Genomic DNA, 18,524 nt, shown 5'->3' on the forward strand with positions numbered 1-18,524 from the left:
GGCGCCGGGGCCCGGGCCCGGGGACACGCGCGGATGCGTCCCTTCCATCTCGCCGACCGACAGAGCCGGAGCACCACCGAGCTCCTGCCTCGCCGCCCCCCGTCGTCCTCCTCCTCCTCGTCCGCCTCCTCCTACACGGGCCGCCCCATCGAGCTGGACAAGATGCTGCTCTCCAAGGTCAAGGTGCCGCACACCTTCCTCATCCACAGCTACACGCGGCCCACCGTCTGCCAGGCTTGCAAGAAGCTCCTGAAGGGCCTGTTCCGGCAGGGCCTGCAGTGCAAAGGTAGCGAGGCTCGACTGGGAGGGCAGGCAGGGTCAGAATATACCGCCTCCCCAGCCTGGGCTTGTGGCGCGACCCAAGAATCTCAGCACGGGTACTCTGATTCTCGGGAGCACAGGACCTCAGAAGGGGACTGCCCCGATTCCTGGCGTTCTGGAACCTTCGGAATTTCTGGAATCCTAGAAGCGCAGTCTTTAGGACCTTGGGACTTTAGATTCCTAAGGCACGTAGCATGGAATTCTAAAAGTGTAGAACCCGAGAACTCTAGAATCAGAGAACTACAGAAAGAGGATTCAAGGATTCTGGAATCAGCCGGGTGCGGTGGCTCACGCCTGTCATCCCAGCACTTTGGGAGGCGGAGGTGAGAGGACTGCCTGAGTCCAGGGGTTCGAGATCAGCCTGGGCAACTTGGCGAGACCTCATCTCTATGATAAATAAAAAAAATTAGCCTGGTGTGGTGGCGTGCACCTGTGGTTCCACCTACTTGGAAGGCTGAGGTGGAAGGGTCGCCTGAGCCCAGCAGGTCAAGGCCGCAGTGACCACGAGTGTACCACTGCACTCCAGTCCAGGTGACAGTGAGACTCTGACTCAAAAAAAAATTCTGGAATCATAGAATTTAGCGAAAGTAAACACAGAACTTTGGACCGTACATCTTAGAACTGCCAAGTTATAGATTCCCCAGACATTAGAACTTTGGAACCATATTTTGAGAATACCAGAAGCCCAGAACCATCAAACTTGAGAGTCTTAGAAGTCTAGAATCATATCAGCTTAGAACCATTGAATCCTAGATCCTGGAAATCTATTGAACTAATTCTAGTACAGCAGAGTTTGGATCCATAAATACTTAGAATCATTCCATTCTAGAATTTGGAACAGACAGATTCCAGAATCTTGGCAGTTTATAGCTGAAGAACCACAGAGATATCAAATTCTAGAATCTTAACTATAGCGAATCCTAGAACCTTGGAATCAGCATATTCTGGAGGCATGGACATCTAGAATTGTAGAACTGTCAAATTTAGAGTTTAGATATATAAAATCCCGAAACCTTGGACAGTAAGGAGTCTTAGAAGTCGAGAGTCTAGAATTGAATTGTATTGAATAGAATACAATAGAATTGAATTCTATTGTAGAATCATAGACATAGAGTTCTTGAATCTTAGACATCCAACTTTGGAGCCTTGGAATTCTGCAATCATAGAACCTTCAAAAAATCCGTTTTTGGAAAACTCTAGAATCTTTGATGTATAGTATCCTAGAACTTGGAATCCCCAAACTCTAGAGCAGTAGTTCTCAACCAGAGACAATTTTGCACTTAGGGGATGCTTGGTGATGGTTGGAGATAGCTTTGTCTGTCTCCCCGGGCATCTAGTGGGTAGAAGACATGGATGTCACCAAACATCCTATGGTGTACAGAACAACACCCCAAAATAAGGAACCATCCACCCTGAAATTGTATAGTGCCCGAGGTTGAGAAAACCAGCCCTAGAGTGAAGTCTAGAGCCATAGAATGTTAGAACCTATTCTAGAATTTGGAGTCTAGGTGAATGGAAAGTTACCGTGTTAGAGCCTTCGAGTCATGGAGATTTTGTGTCTAGTCCTCCTGCGGTATGTAATCTCCCCAGTGTTGGCGAAACTGTGGCTCTCAGTAGGGAAATGCCCAAAGCAGGAGCAGCCGGGTCTTCTGATCCTGGCTGCAAGTGCATAGTCTCTTGAACCTTGGCGTTAGGGGTTAAGGTTCAACCTTTACAGGTAACCTCTCTTCTCCCCGCCACCCGTCCCCTTATTTCCTGTCCTCCCACCAGACTGCAAATTTAACTGTCACAAACGCTGTGCCACCCGTGTCCCTAATGACTGTCTGGGGGAAGCACTCGTGAATGGAGGTAAGAGGCTGAGGGCTGGAGAGGGAAGCGGGTGGGGCAGGACTGGGTGGAGGCCCCTCTGATGCCCCTGCCTCCCCAGACGTGCCCATGGAGGAAGCCACCGATTTCAGCGAGGCTGACAAGAGCGCCCTCATGGATGAGTCCGATGACTCCGGGGTCATCCCCGGCTCCCACTCGGAGAACGCCCTCCATGCCAGTGAAGAGGAGGAGGGCGAGGGAGGCAAGGCCCAGAGGTACCCACGAGATACTCCAGAGAGACCCCTTCCCCACACGAACCTCCACGTCCCTGTCTCTACAATGGGCTGACATCACTTATACTTGTAGGTTTTCCTAGTTCCTAGGGCAAACCTTTTATTTATTTGTTTGAGTCAGAGTCTCACTCTGTCACCCAGGCTGGAGTGCAGGGGCACACTCCCAGCCACCACAGCCTTGACCTGCTGGGCTCCGGTGATCCTTCCGCCTCAGCCTTCCAAGTAGCTGGAACTACAGGTGCGTGCTACCACACCCGGCTCATTTTTGATTTATTGTAGAGATGAGGTCTCGCCAAGTTGCCCGGGCTGTTCTCAAACTCCTAGGTTCAGACAATTCTCTCACCTTGGCCTCCCAAAGTGCTGGGAATACAGACATGAGCCACTGTGCCCATCTAAGGCAGGCCTTTCAAAGCACCAAAATTTAAAATTTAACCCTTTTTCCTGATGCATATTTTTTGGAACTGGTAATACAGTCCTTCAAAACCCTCTCTGTTCCTCGACTGCTAGCTGCCCAGATCTTCTCCCTGGAGGAAGCCACTGGGATCCGCATCTCGTGGGTCCTTCCAAAAGCAGCGTATATTACAGCATGACAGAGAAAGAGTACGAACAAGGACTCTGGAACCAGGCTGTTGTGCGGTCTTAGTCAAGAGACCAACCTCTCTGGGGCTCAGTTTCCCTCATAATTGAAATGGGGGTCAAGTAGCGTATACTTTATAGGGTAGTTATGACTATGAAGTGAACTAAAACAGTGCCTGGTACACAGTAAGTGTTCAGTAAGTGTTATCTCTTATCACAGGGCACTCAGATCTTCAAGAGGCAGGAAAAACGCATCTCTTTCAACCATGTTGGCCTGTGATTGACTTGTATGACCTTAAACAAGTCTTTCCCTTTCAAAGCCTCAATGTTTCCAGCTGCAAAATGGGGAAGGGGACATATCCTAAAGGATCTGACAGCCTATGGCTTTTTTTGGGCATGAAAGCTGTAAAAAACAATAATAACTTTTATTAAATTTTCAATTAATTTAATTTAATTATTTAATTTGACTTTAAATTAAATTTTAAGTATTTATTTTAAAATTATTTAAATTATTTTACTTTAATTTTAATTACTTTACTCTTTATTAAATTTTAATTATGTATTACATTTATTTGTTTGTTTGTTTTTGAGTTGGCATCTCACTGTCTCCCTGGCTGGAGTATAGTGGCACACTCATGGCCACTGCAGCCTCAACTTGCTGGGCTCAGGTGATCCTTCTGACTCAGCCTCCCAAGTAGCTGGGACTACAAGCATGTGTCACCACGCCCGGCTAATTTTTTGATTTATTGTAGAGACGAGGTCTCACCAAGTTGCCTAGGCTGGTCTCGAACCCCTGGACTTATCACCTCGGCCTCCCAAAGTGCTGGGATGACAGACATAAGCCACCACGCCCAGCCTATTAAATTTAATTCTGTATTTAATTTTAATTATTTTATTTAATTTTTAATTATTTCAGAGTTTTAAAAGTATTCCAATTTTTAAAAGTTTAACATTTTTGAACTGTAAATGGAGTCTGTGTTTATTCAGACCCACTAGAACATGAGCTCAAGTGCTGACAGCAAAAAATATTTGTCTACTCCCAGGACAGGGCCAGCTTAGATCAGGCACTTCTCATGTGGGTGTGGAATAAGTGTGTACTGAGGAAGGAGGGGTGCAACCCGGTTGACACAGGCCACTGCAGATCCCAGCTCCACCCCCTCAATTGCTAGTTACTTCCCTATGTGCCTCAGTTTCCTCTTGGAGTGATGATGGTACCTCCCCCACAGAGTAATTGTGCAAATTCCATGAGCTCATGCAGGTAAAGTGCTGGTCAGGTTAGAAATGCTCAGGAAGCCGGGCTCAGTGGCTCAGCCTGTAATCCCGTGCCTTTGGGAGGCTGAGGTGAGTGGATTGCCTGAGCCCGCGGGTTCAAGACCCGCCTGGGCAGCAAGACCTCATCTCTACAATAAATAAAAAAATCAGCCGGGCGTGGTAGCACGCGCCTGTAATTCCGGCTACTTGGAAGGCTGAGGTGGAAGGATCGCCGGAGCCCAGCCAGTCTGGGCGACAGAGTGAGACTCCAGCTGAAAAAAAAAAAAAGAATGCTCAGGAAATGGAACAGGGATCCTCTCTTGTCTTAATTTCAAGCCCCAAAGTGGGGAGGGTGAGAGATGACCCGTTCAGGGGAATAGGAAGAAAAGATTTGAATACCTGTGTTTTTATTTTTCATCTCATTCTTTAAATGTTTTCACCTTTTTTGCATATGTTTTAGAAGAGTATTAGTATAGTATGAATAATACTATAAATGCATGTATAAATAAATATATAGCCAGATGCAGTGACTCACACCTGTAATCTCAGCACTTTGGCTTTTTTTTTTAGATTAGAAAACATAGTTTATTTAGAAAGTAAATTCGGGAGAGAGATAAAGAGGAGATTCACCTCCCCGAGGTAGGGGAGGGGACCAAAGCCAGGAAACATGGTCTGGCCATAGCTCAAAGAGCACATGGCCACACCATATCTTAGCAAGGCAATGGCCGGATTTTTTTATTTTTTATTTTTTTTGACTTGGAGTCTCACTCTGTCACTGTCGCCCAGGCTGGAGTGCAGTGGCATGCTCCCAGCCACTGCAGCCTCGACCTGCTGGGCTCCGGCGATCCTTCCACCTCAGCCTTCCAAGTAGCCAGAACTACAGGCATGCCCACGCCCGGCTAATTTTTGATTTATTGTAGAGATGAGGTTTCGAACCCACGGGCTCAGGCAATCCACTCGCCTCGGCTTCCCAAAGTGCTGGATTACAGGCTGAGCCACCAAGCCCGACCATCAGCAAATACTTAATAAGCACCTGCTGTGTTCTGATTCCAGGCAAACAAAACAGGTGAAAGAAACTCTGTCTTCAGGGAGCTGACAGTCTCACTAGGGAAACAGCTAATCAAGGCATTCATAGCATTGGGTACTTGTAGCTGCCATAAGGAAAAATAAAACAAGAGATGGAAGATGGGGGACATGCTGCCTTTGCTAGGGTCACTAAGGAGACCTCTCTGAGGTGGTGACATTGGAAGAGAGGTGGGGAGCAAGCCATGGGGAAGATATCTGGGGGAAGAGCCTTTTAGGCAGAGATAGCGGCAAGTGCAAAGGCCCTGTGGTGGGGCCAGGCATGTTCCAGGAACAGCAAAGAGACCCGTGTGACTGAAGTAGGGTGGGTGAGGGGAAGATGGTGGGAGACACAGTCATAGAGGGGATGGGTAAGCAGGTCACAGTGATCACAGAGAGTTTCATGTGACGCCTCCCAACCCAAGCAGTCTGAGACCTGGTTCTTCCTGGGACTGTCTAGTAACAATAATAGGCTGTCGGAATTGAACCTTGAGGGATTGAGAGAGGCAGCCTATTTCATGGATGGGGAAACTGCGTCTCAGTCAAAAGGGAGTGACTAAGGCTGTCCAAGTCCTGATCTGCACAAGGATCAAGAGGTCGTTGGCTCTGGAACAGAGCAAGCCACAATCTCTCTAGACCTTCCTCTCACTGTAACAATAGCATCCGCACAGATGAGGCAAATGGCAGAGAGGTTAAATCACTTGCTCAGTGCCACACAGCTGGCTTCACAATCCCTGGGCTAAATACGAATTAGCACTTATTAAAGGTTCTCTGTATGCCAGGCACTGTGCTAAGCTCCTAAAGAGAAAAGTTTCCGCTCCTCACAGCAACCCCTTTGGGTGGAGAAACTGAGGCACGAAGAGGTTAGGTAATTTGCTACGCAGCCTGACTTCCTAACCAGCGTTTTACCGAGGCTCTCTCAAGAGTCCCCTTCCTCACTGTGAGAGACCTGGAAACCACAGGGGGGGGAAGTGGCAAACCCCCCACCCCAAAGGACCACCTCCCTGGCTGCCCAGAGATGCCCCTTGAAGGCCCAGGCAGCATTTCTGCATGCGATTCCTCACTCCTTCCTCTAACCTCCGCAGTTCTCTGGGGTACATCCCGCTAATGAGGGTGGTACAGTCAGTGCGACACACGACACGGAAGTCCAGCACCACGCTGCGCGAAGGTTGGGTGGTTCATTACAGCAACAAGGACACGCTGGTGAGTGGGCGGGGCGGGGCCAGGCGGGGCGGAGCGAGAATAGCCTTGTTCTCGCTTGAGGAGGCGGGGTCTGGTTGGGGGCGGGGCCGGAGGTAGGGATGGGCGGGGCCATGCCGGACGCCGAGCTGGAGCTAGAGGTGCGGGTTCTAAGGGCGGGACGAGGGGGCGGGGCAGGAGTTAGAGAAGAGGCGGGGCTGAAGAGCCGGCTCAAAAGATAGGGCGGAGCAAAATGAGGGGCGGAGCTGGGGCTTGGAGGAAGAGAGCCACGTGGGGGGCGGGGCTGGGGCTAGTGGAAGGACCTGACTGGAGGAAGAGCGCCGCGTGGGGCGGGGCTAGAAGTAGGGGGCGGAGCTTGACTGGGAGCAGTGCGCTGGATCATGCCCACTGGTACGCCAGGCACCGGGATTTCCAAGCCCCAGTGTGGGACGGGACAGGACAGCCTAGCGGTCTACCTCACCCTCTCAAACCTCTCTCCAGAGGAAGCGGCACTATTGGCGCCTGGACTGCAAGTGCATCACGCTCTTCCAGAACAACACGACCAACAGATACTACAAGGTGGGCCTTTCGGCTTCCAGGTCCCCCAGACTCCCCGCATGGCCGACGGCCTTCCCCTCTCCTGCTCCTACCGCGTCCCTTTCCCCAGCCCCAGCTTCCCTGCTTCCAGCCCATCAGCAAGTGCTGCCCATCTGATTCCAGCCCCACTCCTTTGCAGCTGGGGGACCCAGGACAGTTTCCCTTCCCTCTCTGCCTCGTGTCTCTCATCTGTAGACTGCCCCAAGTAATAGGACTCACTTCAGGGCTGTTGGGGGAATTCACAGAGTGAATCCAGTAAAGCAATTAGCTTAGGGCTTGGCATGTAAGTTCCTGGTAATTATATGCCTGCTTTTGGTATTTTCCTTTGCAGCTAATTTATTGAATTAGGTATGTGTATTTGTCACCCCCTCCCATGCCACTCTATTCCAGCCACTGTTGCCCACCTGGGCAGTTGCAGCAGTCTCCTTACTGGTTCCTTACTTCTGCAAGCACTATCTTTCCCACACAGCAGCCAGGGGAGTCTTAATTAAAATGATTGGAATCTGCCAATGACTCCAATGGGCCTTAGAATAAAGCCAGGACTCCTGCTGTTAAATGCCCTGGAGTGTCTTCCTGGACTCTCCCGTGGCTGGTTTCTTCTCATCTTCCTGTCTTGCCTAGACCACATGATCTAAAGGGCCATCCTCAGCCCCCACATGTCCTTCTCATCACCTGGCTTCATGGGCTAAGTCAGTCTCCCTTCCTCCCTTCCTCTCTTCCTTTCTCTCTTCCTCTTTTGACGTTTCCCACCCCATGGTCCCTGTGCCTTCTCTCCTGCCTGGTCTCCTGTCTCGACCTATCCTCCACACACAGGCAGAGGACGCCCCTTACTCCCCCAAACCCTTCAGTACCTCCCTAGTGCCCTTAGACAAAGCCCAGGCGCCTCCTTGCGGCTTGTGAGGCCCTGCATGGCCTCATTTCCTCCATTTATTTATCAGACTTATATCAAGCATCTACTATCTACTGTGTGCCACGCACCATCCCCTGGGCATGTTTTTGAGCACAAACTTTTCCTCAGGGCCTTTGCACATGCCGTTCCCTCCATTCCTTACCAGCTGACTTCTTGGTCTCTGCTTCACCATCACTTCTGCCAGGAGGCCTTCTTTGACCATCCCCTGCAAACCAGTCTCATCCCCATTGACATGGATCCTGTGTGCCCTTATGGGTAAGCGGGGGACCCCTGGGGTCTGCCTGCTGTCCTCACCTGTACTGGTTCCGTGTCCTGCCAGGAAATCCCGCTGTCAGAAATCCTCACGGTGGAGTCTGCCCAGAACTTCAGCCTCGTGCCCCCCGGCACCAACCCACACTGTTTCGAGATCGTCACTGCCAATGCCACCTACTTCGTTGGCGAGACGCCCGGTGGGGCTCCGGGTGGGCCCAGCGGGCAGGGGGCCGAGGCCGCCCGGGGCTGGGAGACGGCCATCCGTCAGGCCCTGATGCCCGTCATCCTGCAGGATGCGCCCAGTACTCCGGGCCACGCACCCCACAGTAAGTCCCGCCACCGTGGGTCCCCGAGAAGATGGGTCTAGAAGGCCTTGGGCAGGATTCTGGGAAGGGGTAGAGGAAGGGTAGGCAGTGGTGGGGTTGAGAACTGGCTTTGGACTCAGCAGGCCTGGGTTCAAATCTCGGTTAAGCCCCAACCCGGTGTGTAGTCTTGGGCTTGTCACTTTCCCTCTCTCAGCCTTGTCCCAGGTGGCAACAATGCCCTGTGCATTTACTCACTGCCTCCTCTGTTCCTGGCCTGTGCTGGACAGTGCTGGGGACAGCCTGGTGACCAAGACAGCCCAGGACCTATCCTCACGGGTCTGAGTTCAATGGGACAAAATACCCTTCCCCAGATGTGACAGCCCAGGGAGCTGAAGGAACCCAGAGGGAGTACCTGAACCAATCTGGGTGTCCAGGAGGGCTTTCTGGAGGAGACAGCATCTGAACTGAGACCCAGAGGCTGAGGAGGGGTGAGATGGGGAAGGCAAATGGAAAATCATTTCAGGCAGAGGCAAAGAGTGATCAGCGAGTGCCAGGTTCCCACCCTCTGGAGTACACGATCAGTGTGGATGACAGACATTAATCGTCATTGTAATCACGCACGTGTGGTGTAGATTGTTTGCAGGAGTGACCTGACATGGCCCCAGGAGTGACATTTGAGCTAGACTGAAGGATGGGGAGAATTTAGCTAAGTCTAGAATGGAGTGCATTCCTGGCAGAGGGAACAGCCCTGGCAAAGGCCAGGAGGCAGGAGAGAGCTTGCCGTGTTGGAGGCCCATGTGTTGGGATTTGCATGGTAGAGGCTGAAGGCAGAGGTAGATAAGGGTCCAGACCCTGCTTTTGAGGCCATTTCAGGGGCTTGGGCCTCCTCCTGAGGGCACTGGGGAGCCATGGCAGGGAAAGGACAGGGTCAGATTTGTGTTTCAGGAAAATCCCTCTGGCTTCTCTGTGGAGGGTGAGTCAGAGGGGGCAGGTTGGGGCGAGGAACCCAGGGAAGCGGGCAGGTTGGGGCGAGGAACCCAGGGAAGCGGGGAGTGAGGACCCAGAGCAGAGGGGTGAGCAGGGGCCTAGACTGCACTGTGGGGAGGTGGAAGAGAGAGAGACAATCAATGGCAAGAAGATCGGGACTTCAGAAATGTCTGGTTCTTGTTGAGGGGCAAGTTCAAGGGAGATGCAGATGTCAGTTTGGACTTTCCCTCCAAGCCTCAGTTTCCTTCTCTGCACAATGGGATCAGCAAACCTGTTGGCACATCACTCCTTGGTGCCCTCGGCCCATCTCATTTACTCCTCCCGTTGTCCTGCGAGGGGGGTCCTTTTGTTATTCTCATGTTTTGGATGAGGAAACCAAGGTTCATAGTGGACCAGTCAGTAACCTGAAATTGCTCATGGTATGGAACACTGGATTCGAGCCCGGGTGTTCTGGCTCCCGGGGCTGCCTTCAGAGAAGGGTTGAGGACAGTCCTTAACCTGGGGTCTCCTCACCTGTCTCTCCCGTCTCCGCAGGACAAGCTTCTCTGAGCATCTCTGTGTCCAACAGTCAGATCCAGGAGAATGTGGTGAGACTTTGGCCCACACCCGACGCCCTCCCCCTCCCACACCACCTCCCAGCTCTCCTGTCACCCTGACGCCCCCACCTCCATTTGCACCCCTGACCCACCCTGCCTCCACCCTGCAGGACATCGCCACCGTCTACCAGATCTTCCCAGACGAGGTGCTGGGCTCAGGGCAGTTTGGAGTGGTCTATGGAGGTAAGCCGCTTCCGCGCTAACCCCAAGGGGGCCTGGGGCTGGGTGGAGGCTTTCCGCCCCCAGGCCTTCCTTCTGATTGGCCTCATACTCACTTCCTGTTCTGATTGGCTTAGAAAGTTGGGCCGGAAGTTCTTCTTTTCTCACTGGGAAAAACGAATGGACCTTCCTCTCGTTAGTGATATAAAGGATAAATTCTGCACTCTGCTTAGTCACAGAGTGAAAGCCTAGATTGTGGTTGGATAAGGAGGGTAGATTTTGCACTCTGGCCACAGAGCTAGATCTTAGATTCTGGTTGGATAAGGAGGGTGATTTTGCGCTCTGATTGGCCACAGAACTAGATCTTGATTCTGTTTGGATAAGGAGGGTAGATATTGCACTCTGGTCACTCAGCTAGATCAGTCTGGTTGGCCACAGAGCTAGATCCTAGATTTTGATTGTTTATAAACTGAGTTTTCAGGCCGGGTGAAATGGCTCATGCTTGTAATGTCAGCACTTTGGGAGGCTGAGGCGGGAGGATTGCTGGAGTCTAGGAGTTTGAGACCACTCTGGGCAACAAAGTGAGACCTTGTCTCTACAATAAATAGAAAAATTAGCCAGGCGTGGTGACCTGTGCCTGTAGTCCCATCTACTCAGGAGACTGAGGTGGATGGATCACCTGAGTCCAGGAGGTTGAGGCTACACTGAGCTGTGATCGTGCCACTGTACTCCAGCCTGGGTGACAGAGTGAGACCCTGACTCAAAGAAAAAAAAAATTAGGTGCTTCATGTTACTAATTCTCCTCTTTGGAGTTTTTTTGTTTGTTTTTTTGGTTTTTTTTGAGTCGGAGTCTCATTCTGTCACCCAGGCTGGAGTGCAGTGGCACGCTCACAGCTACTGTAGCCTTGACTTACTGGACTCAGGTGATCCTCCCACTTCAGCCTTCCAAGTAGCTGGAACTACAGGCATGCACCATCATGCCTGACTCTTTTTTGTATTTATTATAGAGATGAGGTCTTACCAAGTTGCCCAGACTGGTTTTGAACCCCTGAGCTCAGGCAGTCCTCTTGCTTGGGCCTCCCAAATTGCTGGGATTACAGGCATAGCCACATGCCTGACCTGGAGCTTTTTAAAAAACCTTCCTTCTTTCCAGCTTTCCTCCCAGGCATCTTCCCCTGCTTTCACACGTCTCCTGGGGTCTCCCTCAGAGACACCTTGACGGCCTTCCATCTCTGGCCACCTGTGGGTGCCTCCATGGTGGGGGTGGGGCCAGCAGGGGTAGGGATGCCCCTTGCAGGACCGGGTAGTCTTGCTTTCTCATCCCCCACCTCTTCTGCTCAGGAAAGCACCGGAAGACAGGCCGGGACGTGGCAGTGAAGGTCATTGACAAGCTGCGCTTCCCCACCAAGCAGGAGAGCCAGCTCCGGAACGAAGTGGCCATTCTGCAGGTGACCGCCAGAGTCTACGGCCTGGGTTCCTTTCCTGCTTCCTCCTTTCAGGGGCAAATGACCCAGCCTGGAGGTAGTCAGGGAAGGCTTCTGGGAGGAGATCATATGCATGTTGAGACTGAAGGGGAAGAGAAGGCATCCTGAGCAGAAGAACCAGCTTGTGCAAAGGCCCGGAGATGAGAGGGGAGTCTTCTAAGGAGGGGATGAGGCCAGGGAGGAGGGTGGCCTCAGACCCTGTGGATTTCCTCCTGAGGGTACTGGCGCGCCATAGAAGGCTTTTGAGTAAGGAAGGGACAGGATCAGGCATGTACTTTAGGAGAATCCCTCTGGCTGCCATCTGGAGGGTGGTGGAAGGGGATATGACTGGAGACAGGAGGCTGGGTGGGGATCTGGGCAGAAGAGATGGGGTTAGGACAAGCCAGGACTCAGGGAAGAGAAAGCAGGATCTGGTTTGGAACATCCAGATGTACAGAGCTCCTTCCTGTTTCTCCAAGCATCTCACCCTCCCTCCATCCCTCCCTCCCGCGACCTCAGGCCTTCTCTAGAATTTCATGATGTAAAGATCCTGGGCTGGGCGCAGTGGCTCATGCCTGTCATCCCAGCACTTTGGGAGGCCGAGGCGAGAGGACTGCCTGAGCCCAGGGGTTCGAGACCAACCTTGTCTCTATAAAAAAATTAGCCGGGCATGTGCCTATAGTCCCAGCTACTCGGGAGGCTGAGGCAGAAGAATCACCTGAGTCCAGCAGGTTGAGGCTGCAGTGGCCGTGAGCATGCTGCTGCACTCGAGCTTGGAGGACAGAGTGAGACTCTAACTCAAAAAAAAAAAAGGAAGATCCTTCTGGACACCTGGCAGGTGGGGCGGGGTAGAGTTGTTCTGTCTTGGCCTGTGAGAAGCTTCCTTCTCCCCCAGTGCTGATGCCCAGAAATCCCCTTCTTGTTTGTCGTTCACCTCCCATGGTGGACCCTCCAGGATTGAGTTTCTGGCCGACCTGGGCCCTGACCCCTCTCCCCATCCCCAGAGCCTGCGGCACCCTGGGATTGTTAACCTGGAGTGCATGTTCGAGACGCCCGAGAAGGTGTTCGTGGTGATGGAGAAGCTGCATGGAGACATGTTGGAGATGATCCTTTCCAGCGAGAAGGGCCGGCTACCTGAGCGCCTCGCCAAGTTCCTCATCACCCAGGTGCGCCTGTCTATCCGCCCCTCCCTCCTTGATGTCCCACAAAGTCAGGCGTCCCCTTGGAGAGGCCCCATGTGCCTAGAAGTTTGGGTAGACACTGGTGGGAGTTGTAATAGCAGATAATGGAAAACATAATCGCTGGGCACAGTGGCTCACACCTGTCATCCCAGCACTTTGGGAGGCCAAGGTGAGAGGATTGCCTGAGCCCAGGGATTCAAGGCCAGCCTGGGCAACATGAAGAGACCGTGCTCTACAATAAACCAAAAAATTAGCCGGGTGCGGCAGTACATGCCTGTGGTTCCAGTTACTTGGAAGGCTGAGGTGGAAGGATTGCCTGAACCCAGCAGGTTGAGGCGGCGGTGGCTGTGAGTGTGCCACTGTACTCCAGTCTGGGTGACAGAGTGAGACTCCAACTTAAAAAAAAAAGGAAAGAAAACATAACCGTAGACGAGTAATAATAACCAGAATAGAAGAAAAAGTAGCAGTGACAATAGTAATTTTAAAAATAATGAATAATAATAATAATAATAATAGAAGAATAGAGTAGTAGTAATCATAATAGCTGTTACTATTGTTGCAAAATACTAGGCTGGGTCCAGTGGTTCACGCCTGTAATCCCAGCACTTTGGGAGGTTGAGACCAGAGGATTGCCTGAGCTCAGGGGTTGGAGACCAGCCTGAGCAATATGGCGACACCGTGTCCCTACAATAAATCAAAACATCAGCTGGATGTGGTGGTGCATACCTGTGGTTCCAGCTACTTGGAAGGCTGAGGCGGAAGGATGGCCTGAGCTCAGCAAGTCGAGAGCATGCTACTGCACTCCAGCCTGGGCAACAGCGTGAGACTCCTACTCAAATAATAATAATAATAATGATAATAATAATAATAATAATGAGTCGGGCTCCCTGGGCCTGACCTTACTCATCCAGGAAAAAGGGGAGCCTGGCACAGCAGTCCACCTGTTATAGTCCCAGCTATTTGGGAGTCTGAGGCAGGAGGAACCCTTGAGCCCAGGAGTTCGAAGCAAGCCAGAGCAAGATAGCAAGACTCCATTGCACAAAACAAATCAGGCAGGCACGGTGGCTCACGTGGAGGCTAGGTGGGAAGATTGCTTGAGCCCAGGAATTGGAGACCAGCCTGGGCAACACATTAAGACCGTGTCTCTACAAAACAAGAAACCTGGGCATGGTGGTACGTGCCTGTATCCCCAGCTACTTGGGAGGCTGAAGAGGGAGGATCACTCGTGTCACTGCATCTAACCTGAGTAACAGAGTGAGACCTTGACTCAAAAAAAAAAAATCAGTAGAAAAGAGGAAGGCTGGGAGTAGTGGCTCACACCTGTGATCCCAACACTTTTGGAAGCCAAGGTGGGAAGATCACTTGAGCCCAGGAGCTTGAGACCAGCCTGGGTCAATACAGGGAGACCTTGTCTTTACAATAAATTTTGGACTTTTTTCGGTTTTTGTTTTTGAGTTGGAGTCTCACTCTGCCACCCAGGCTGGAGCGCTGTGGCCCACTCACTGCCACCCCAGCGTTGATCTGCTGGACTCTGACGATCCTTCCACTTCAAGTAGCCGGAACTATAGGTGTGTGCTACCGTGCCCGGCTAATTTTTTGATTCACTGGAGATGAGGTCTCGCCAAGTTGCCCAGGCTGTTCTCGAACCTGTGGGCTCAGGCAATCCTCTCGACTCGGCCTCCCAAAGTGCTGGGATTATAGTTGTGAGCCACCATGCCTGTCCGATAAATAAATTTTTAAAAAAATTAGCCAGAGTTGGTAGCACATGTCTGTAGTTCCAGCTACTTGGAAGGCTGAGGCAGTAGGATCGCCTGAGCCCAGCAGGTCAAGGTTGTGATGGCTATGAGCATGCCACTGCACTCTAGCCTGGACAAAAGAGTGAGACTCCAACTCAAAAAAACCCCAAAAATAAAAAAAATTAGCCAGGTGTGGTGGTATGTACCTATAGTCCCAGCTACTTGAGAGACTGAAGCAGGAGAATTGTTTGAGCCCAGAAGTTCAAGTTCAAGGCTGTGGTGAGTCATAATTGTGCCACTGTATTTTAGCCTGGGCAACAGAGTGAGACCCCCAACTCAAAAAAAAAAAAAAGAAATAAAAGAAAGGAAAATAGGGAAAGATATCTTTTTTTCTCTCTCTCATTCATTCCTTCTTTCATTCATTCATTAAATTGTTCAACAGACACTCTTGAGCCCCTGCTCCATGTTCAGTTCCATGCTGAGAGTAGAGTTGGGCAACACTGGTGACCAAGATAGCCCCAGTCCTAGACAGTGACCACCCAGGTAGGCAGGGCTTGGGAGAGGGGAGACTGATAATGATGATAATAAATGATGAGGTCACTCACAGTTACTGAGCACCTACTGTGTGCCAGGTACTCTCTTATCTCATTTAATTTTTATAATAGGCCGGGCGCGGAGGCGCATGCCTGTAATCCCAGCACTTTGGGAGGCCAAGATGAGAGGATTGCCTGAGCTCAGGGGTTCGAGACCAGTCTGGGTAACTTGGTGAGACCTAGTCTCTGCAATAAATCGAAAAATTACCAGGGCATGGTGGCGCACACCTGTAGTTCCAGTTACTCAGGAGGCTGAGGCAGAAGGATTACCTGAGCCCAGCAGGTCGAGGCTGCAGTGGCTGTGAGTGTGCTGCTGCATTCCAGCCTGGGTGACAGAGTAAGACTCCAACTCAATAAAAAATAACACAGGTGAGTTTGACATTACTAGTTAACAGCATAGATCCTAGGTTCAAATCCCGGGCTCAGGCAATCATCTCACCTCAGTCTCCCAAAGTGCTGGGATTATAGGTGTGAGCCACTGCGCCTATCCTCTGTGTTATATTCAAACAGATTTTCTGTTTTCTCCACACATTTTAATCGGTTTTACAGCATATATATCATTGCATGTTTTTCTGCCCTTGCTTTTTTTTGTTGTTAGATTAGAAAATATAATTTTCTAATTATATTGTGGGCCACATAGCAAGACCCCATCTGTCTCTCTCTCTTTTTTTAGATTGGAAAACATAGTTTATTTAAAAGTAAATGAGAGAGAGAGAGAGAGAAGATTCACCTCCCCAAGGTAGGGAGGGGGTCCAAAGCCAGGAAACACGGCCTGGCCATAGCTCAAAGAGCACATGGCCACACCATATCTTAACAAGACGATAGCCTGCCCTTACTTTTTCTTTTTAACAGCAGCTGCATTGTATCGCATGATGTATGTCATGAAATCCTCCAGGGCAACCCCTTCAGGTCCCCTCCCACTCTGGGAGCTTTTCTGTCCTCTCAATATATCCTGCTTTAAAAAAATATATATATCCTCCAGCTGCTGAACATGTAAGTTGTTTTAACCTTTTCATCATCATAAACAACATCCTGTGACCGTCTATCTACACATATCATTAGGCTCTAGTGGGAGAATTTCAAAAGAATATGTTTCGAGGCTGGGCATGGTGGCTCATACCTGTAATCCCAACCCTTTGGGAGGTCAAGGTGGTGGGATCACCTGAGGCTAGGAGTTTAAGACCAGCGTGGGCCACATAGCAAGACCCCATTTCTCTCTCTCTCTCTTTTTTTTAGATTGGAAAACATAGTTTATTTAGAAGGTAAATTAGAGAGAGAGGAGAGGAAATTCACCTCCCCAAGGTAGGGGAAGGGGCTAAAGCTAGGAAATATGGCAACCACAGCTCAAGGAGTCACATGGCCAGACCGTAGCTTAGCAAAGTCTCTTTAGAAAAAATAGCTGGACATGGTGGGCACACCTGTAATCTCAGCTACTAAGGAGGCTGAGGCAGGAGGACCACTTGAGCCCAGGAGATAGGGCAGCCTTCTAAGTAGCTGGAGCTACAGGTGCACACCACCACATCTGGCTAATTTTTTGATTTATGGTAGAGATGAGGTCTCACCAAGTTGCCCAAGCTGATCTCAAACCGCTGGGCTCAGACAATCCTCTTGCCTCTGCTTCCCAAAGTGCTGGGATTACAGGCGTGAGCCTCCACACCCTGCCCCTTTTGCTCATTTTTCAGTTGGATTATTCTTTTTCTTATTGAATTTTCAGAGCTCTTTGTCTATGAAGGACATTAGATCCTTTTCATTTATGTTGCTCAATTCTTTTGTGCCAGTATTTGTTTTCTTCTTCATTTTGTTTTTTAGTATTTATTGGCCATAGGGTTTAAACTCCGACAATGTGAAATATACCCTTCTGTAGTTTCTGGGCTTTACATCCTTCCCGTCTGGCTGGTATCTCGCCTTATTGTGGACATTATTTCTGTTGGTTGCAGCGTCCCCTGTGCTGTGTGCCTTTGGCCCTGGCCCAGCACCCTCATTCTCAGGCAGTGTGTCTGTGTCAGGCTGGCTTGTGGGGTGGAGACAGAAACTGCTGCGGCAGCCTCGTCCACTCTTCAGGTGGGGAGAGGGAGCTGGCTGCTTTCAGCCACTGAGACTGTTCTGTTCTCGTCTTGCATGTCTTCCTCCCTTTTTGTATGCTTTCTCTTCTCTCTTTCTCTCTCTGCAGATTTCTGCTTTCTGGGCTCTTGCCTGCTCCACTCCCAAGTCCCTTTATCTCATGAACCTATTTAGGCCTGACCACCACTCTTCAAGGTAGGTATCACCACCCCCATTTTACAGATGGAGAGACTGACACTGAGGGAGTTACCAGTCTCTCAACCAAGGTCACACAGCTGAGTAGCTGTCTGACCAAGATTTGAACCTGAGCCGGGCTCGGTGGCTTAGCCTGTAATCCTGCGCTTTGGGAGGCTGAGGTGAGTGGATTGCCTGAGCCCGCGGGTTGGAGACCTGCCTGGGCAACTTGGCGAGACCTCATCTCTATAGTAAATCAGAAAAATTAGCTGGGCGTGGTAGCACGCGCCTGTAGTTCCAGCTACTCGGAAGGCTGAGGCGGAAGGATCGCTGGAGCCCAGCGGGTCGAGGTTGCGGTGGCCGGAAGCAGCCACTGCACTCCAGTCTGGGCGACAGAGTGAGACTCCAACTTAAAAAACAAAACAAAACAAAACCAAAACAAAGCAAAAACAAAACAAAACAAAAAGATTTGAACCTGGATCTATCTAGCTCCAATCTGCCCTCTTTATTTTTTTCAGTTGGAGTCTCACTCTGTCGCCCAGGCTGGAGTGCAGTGGCATGCTGCTTACGGCCACTACAGCCTTGACCTGTTGGGCTCAGGTGATCCTTCCACCTTAGCTTCACAAGTAGCTAGAACTACAGGCATGCACCACCACACTTGGCTTATTTTTTGATTTATTGTAGAGACAAAGTCTCACCAAGTTACCCAGGCTCGTCTCGAGCCCATGAGCCCAGGTAGTCCTGTCACCTCCACCTCCCGAAGGGCTGGGATTACAGGCGTGAGCCACTGCACCCAGCTGGTCTGCCCTCTTTGTTCACTGTGTTCACTGGGAGAAAAGTAGATCAACCAGCAGAAAATCTGGAGATAACATCTACTCGGGCCCGGGCTCGGTGGCTCAGCCTGTAATCCCAGTGCTTTGGGAGGCCAAGGTGAGTGGATTGCCTGAGCCCGTGTGTTCAAGACCCGCCTGGGCAGCGAGACCTCATCTCTACAATAAATCAAAAAATTAGCCGGGCGTGGT

General features: G+C 50.8%; 1 protein-coding gene across 1 annotated transcript in view; it reads left to right on the forward strand.

Moving 5' to 3' along the window:
- Window positions 1-18,524, forward strand: part of PRKD2 (protein kinase D2) — a 37,002-nt gene that overhangs the window by 8,852 nt on the left and 9,626 nt on the right. The window contains exons 4-13 of the mRNA XM_008068908.2: window positions 1-286; window positions 2,092-2,169; window positions 2,249-2,402; window positions 6,395-6,512; window positions 6,990-7,067; window positions 8,315-8,573; window positions 10,074-10,126; window positions 10,246-10,318; window positions 11,636-11,742; window positions 12,762-12,923. The exon at window positions 1-286 is cut by the window's left edge and continues 65 nt beyond it. Coding sequence (XP_008067099.1) covers window positions 1-286; window positions 2,092-2,169; window positions 2,249-2,402; window positions 6,395-6,512; window positions 6,990-7,067; window positions 8,315-8,573; window positions 10,074-10,126; window positions 10,246-10,318; window positions 11,636-11,742; window positions 12,762-12,923 — 1,368 coding nt within the window. The remainder of the gene's footprint in view (window positions 287-2,091; window positions 2,170-2,248; window positions 2,403-6,394; window positions 6,513-6,989; window positions 7,068-8,314; window positions 8,574-10,073; window positions 10,127-10,245; window positions 10,319-11,635; window positions 11,743-12,761; window positions 12,924-18,524) is intronic.

The sequence above is a fragment of the Carlito syrichta genome, unplaced genomic scaffold (genome assembly GCF_000164805.1).
Source record: "Carlito syrichta isolate Samal-C Ts95f unplaced genomic scaffold, Tarsius_syrichta-2.0.1 Scaffold311659, whole genome shotgun sequence".
NCBI classification, from domain to species: Eukaryota; Metazoa; Chordata; class Mammalia; order Primates; family Tarsiidae; genus Carlito; species Carlito syrichta.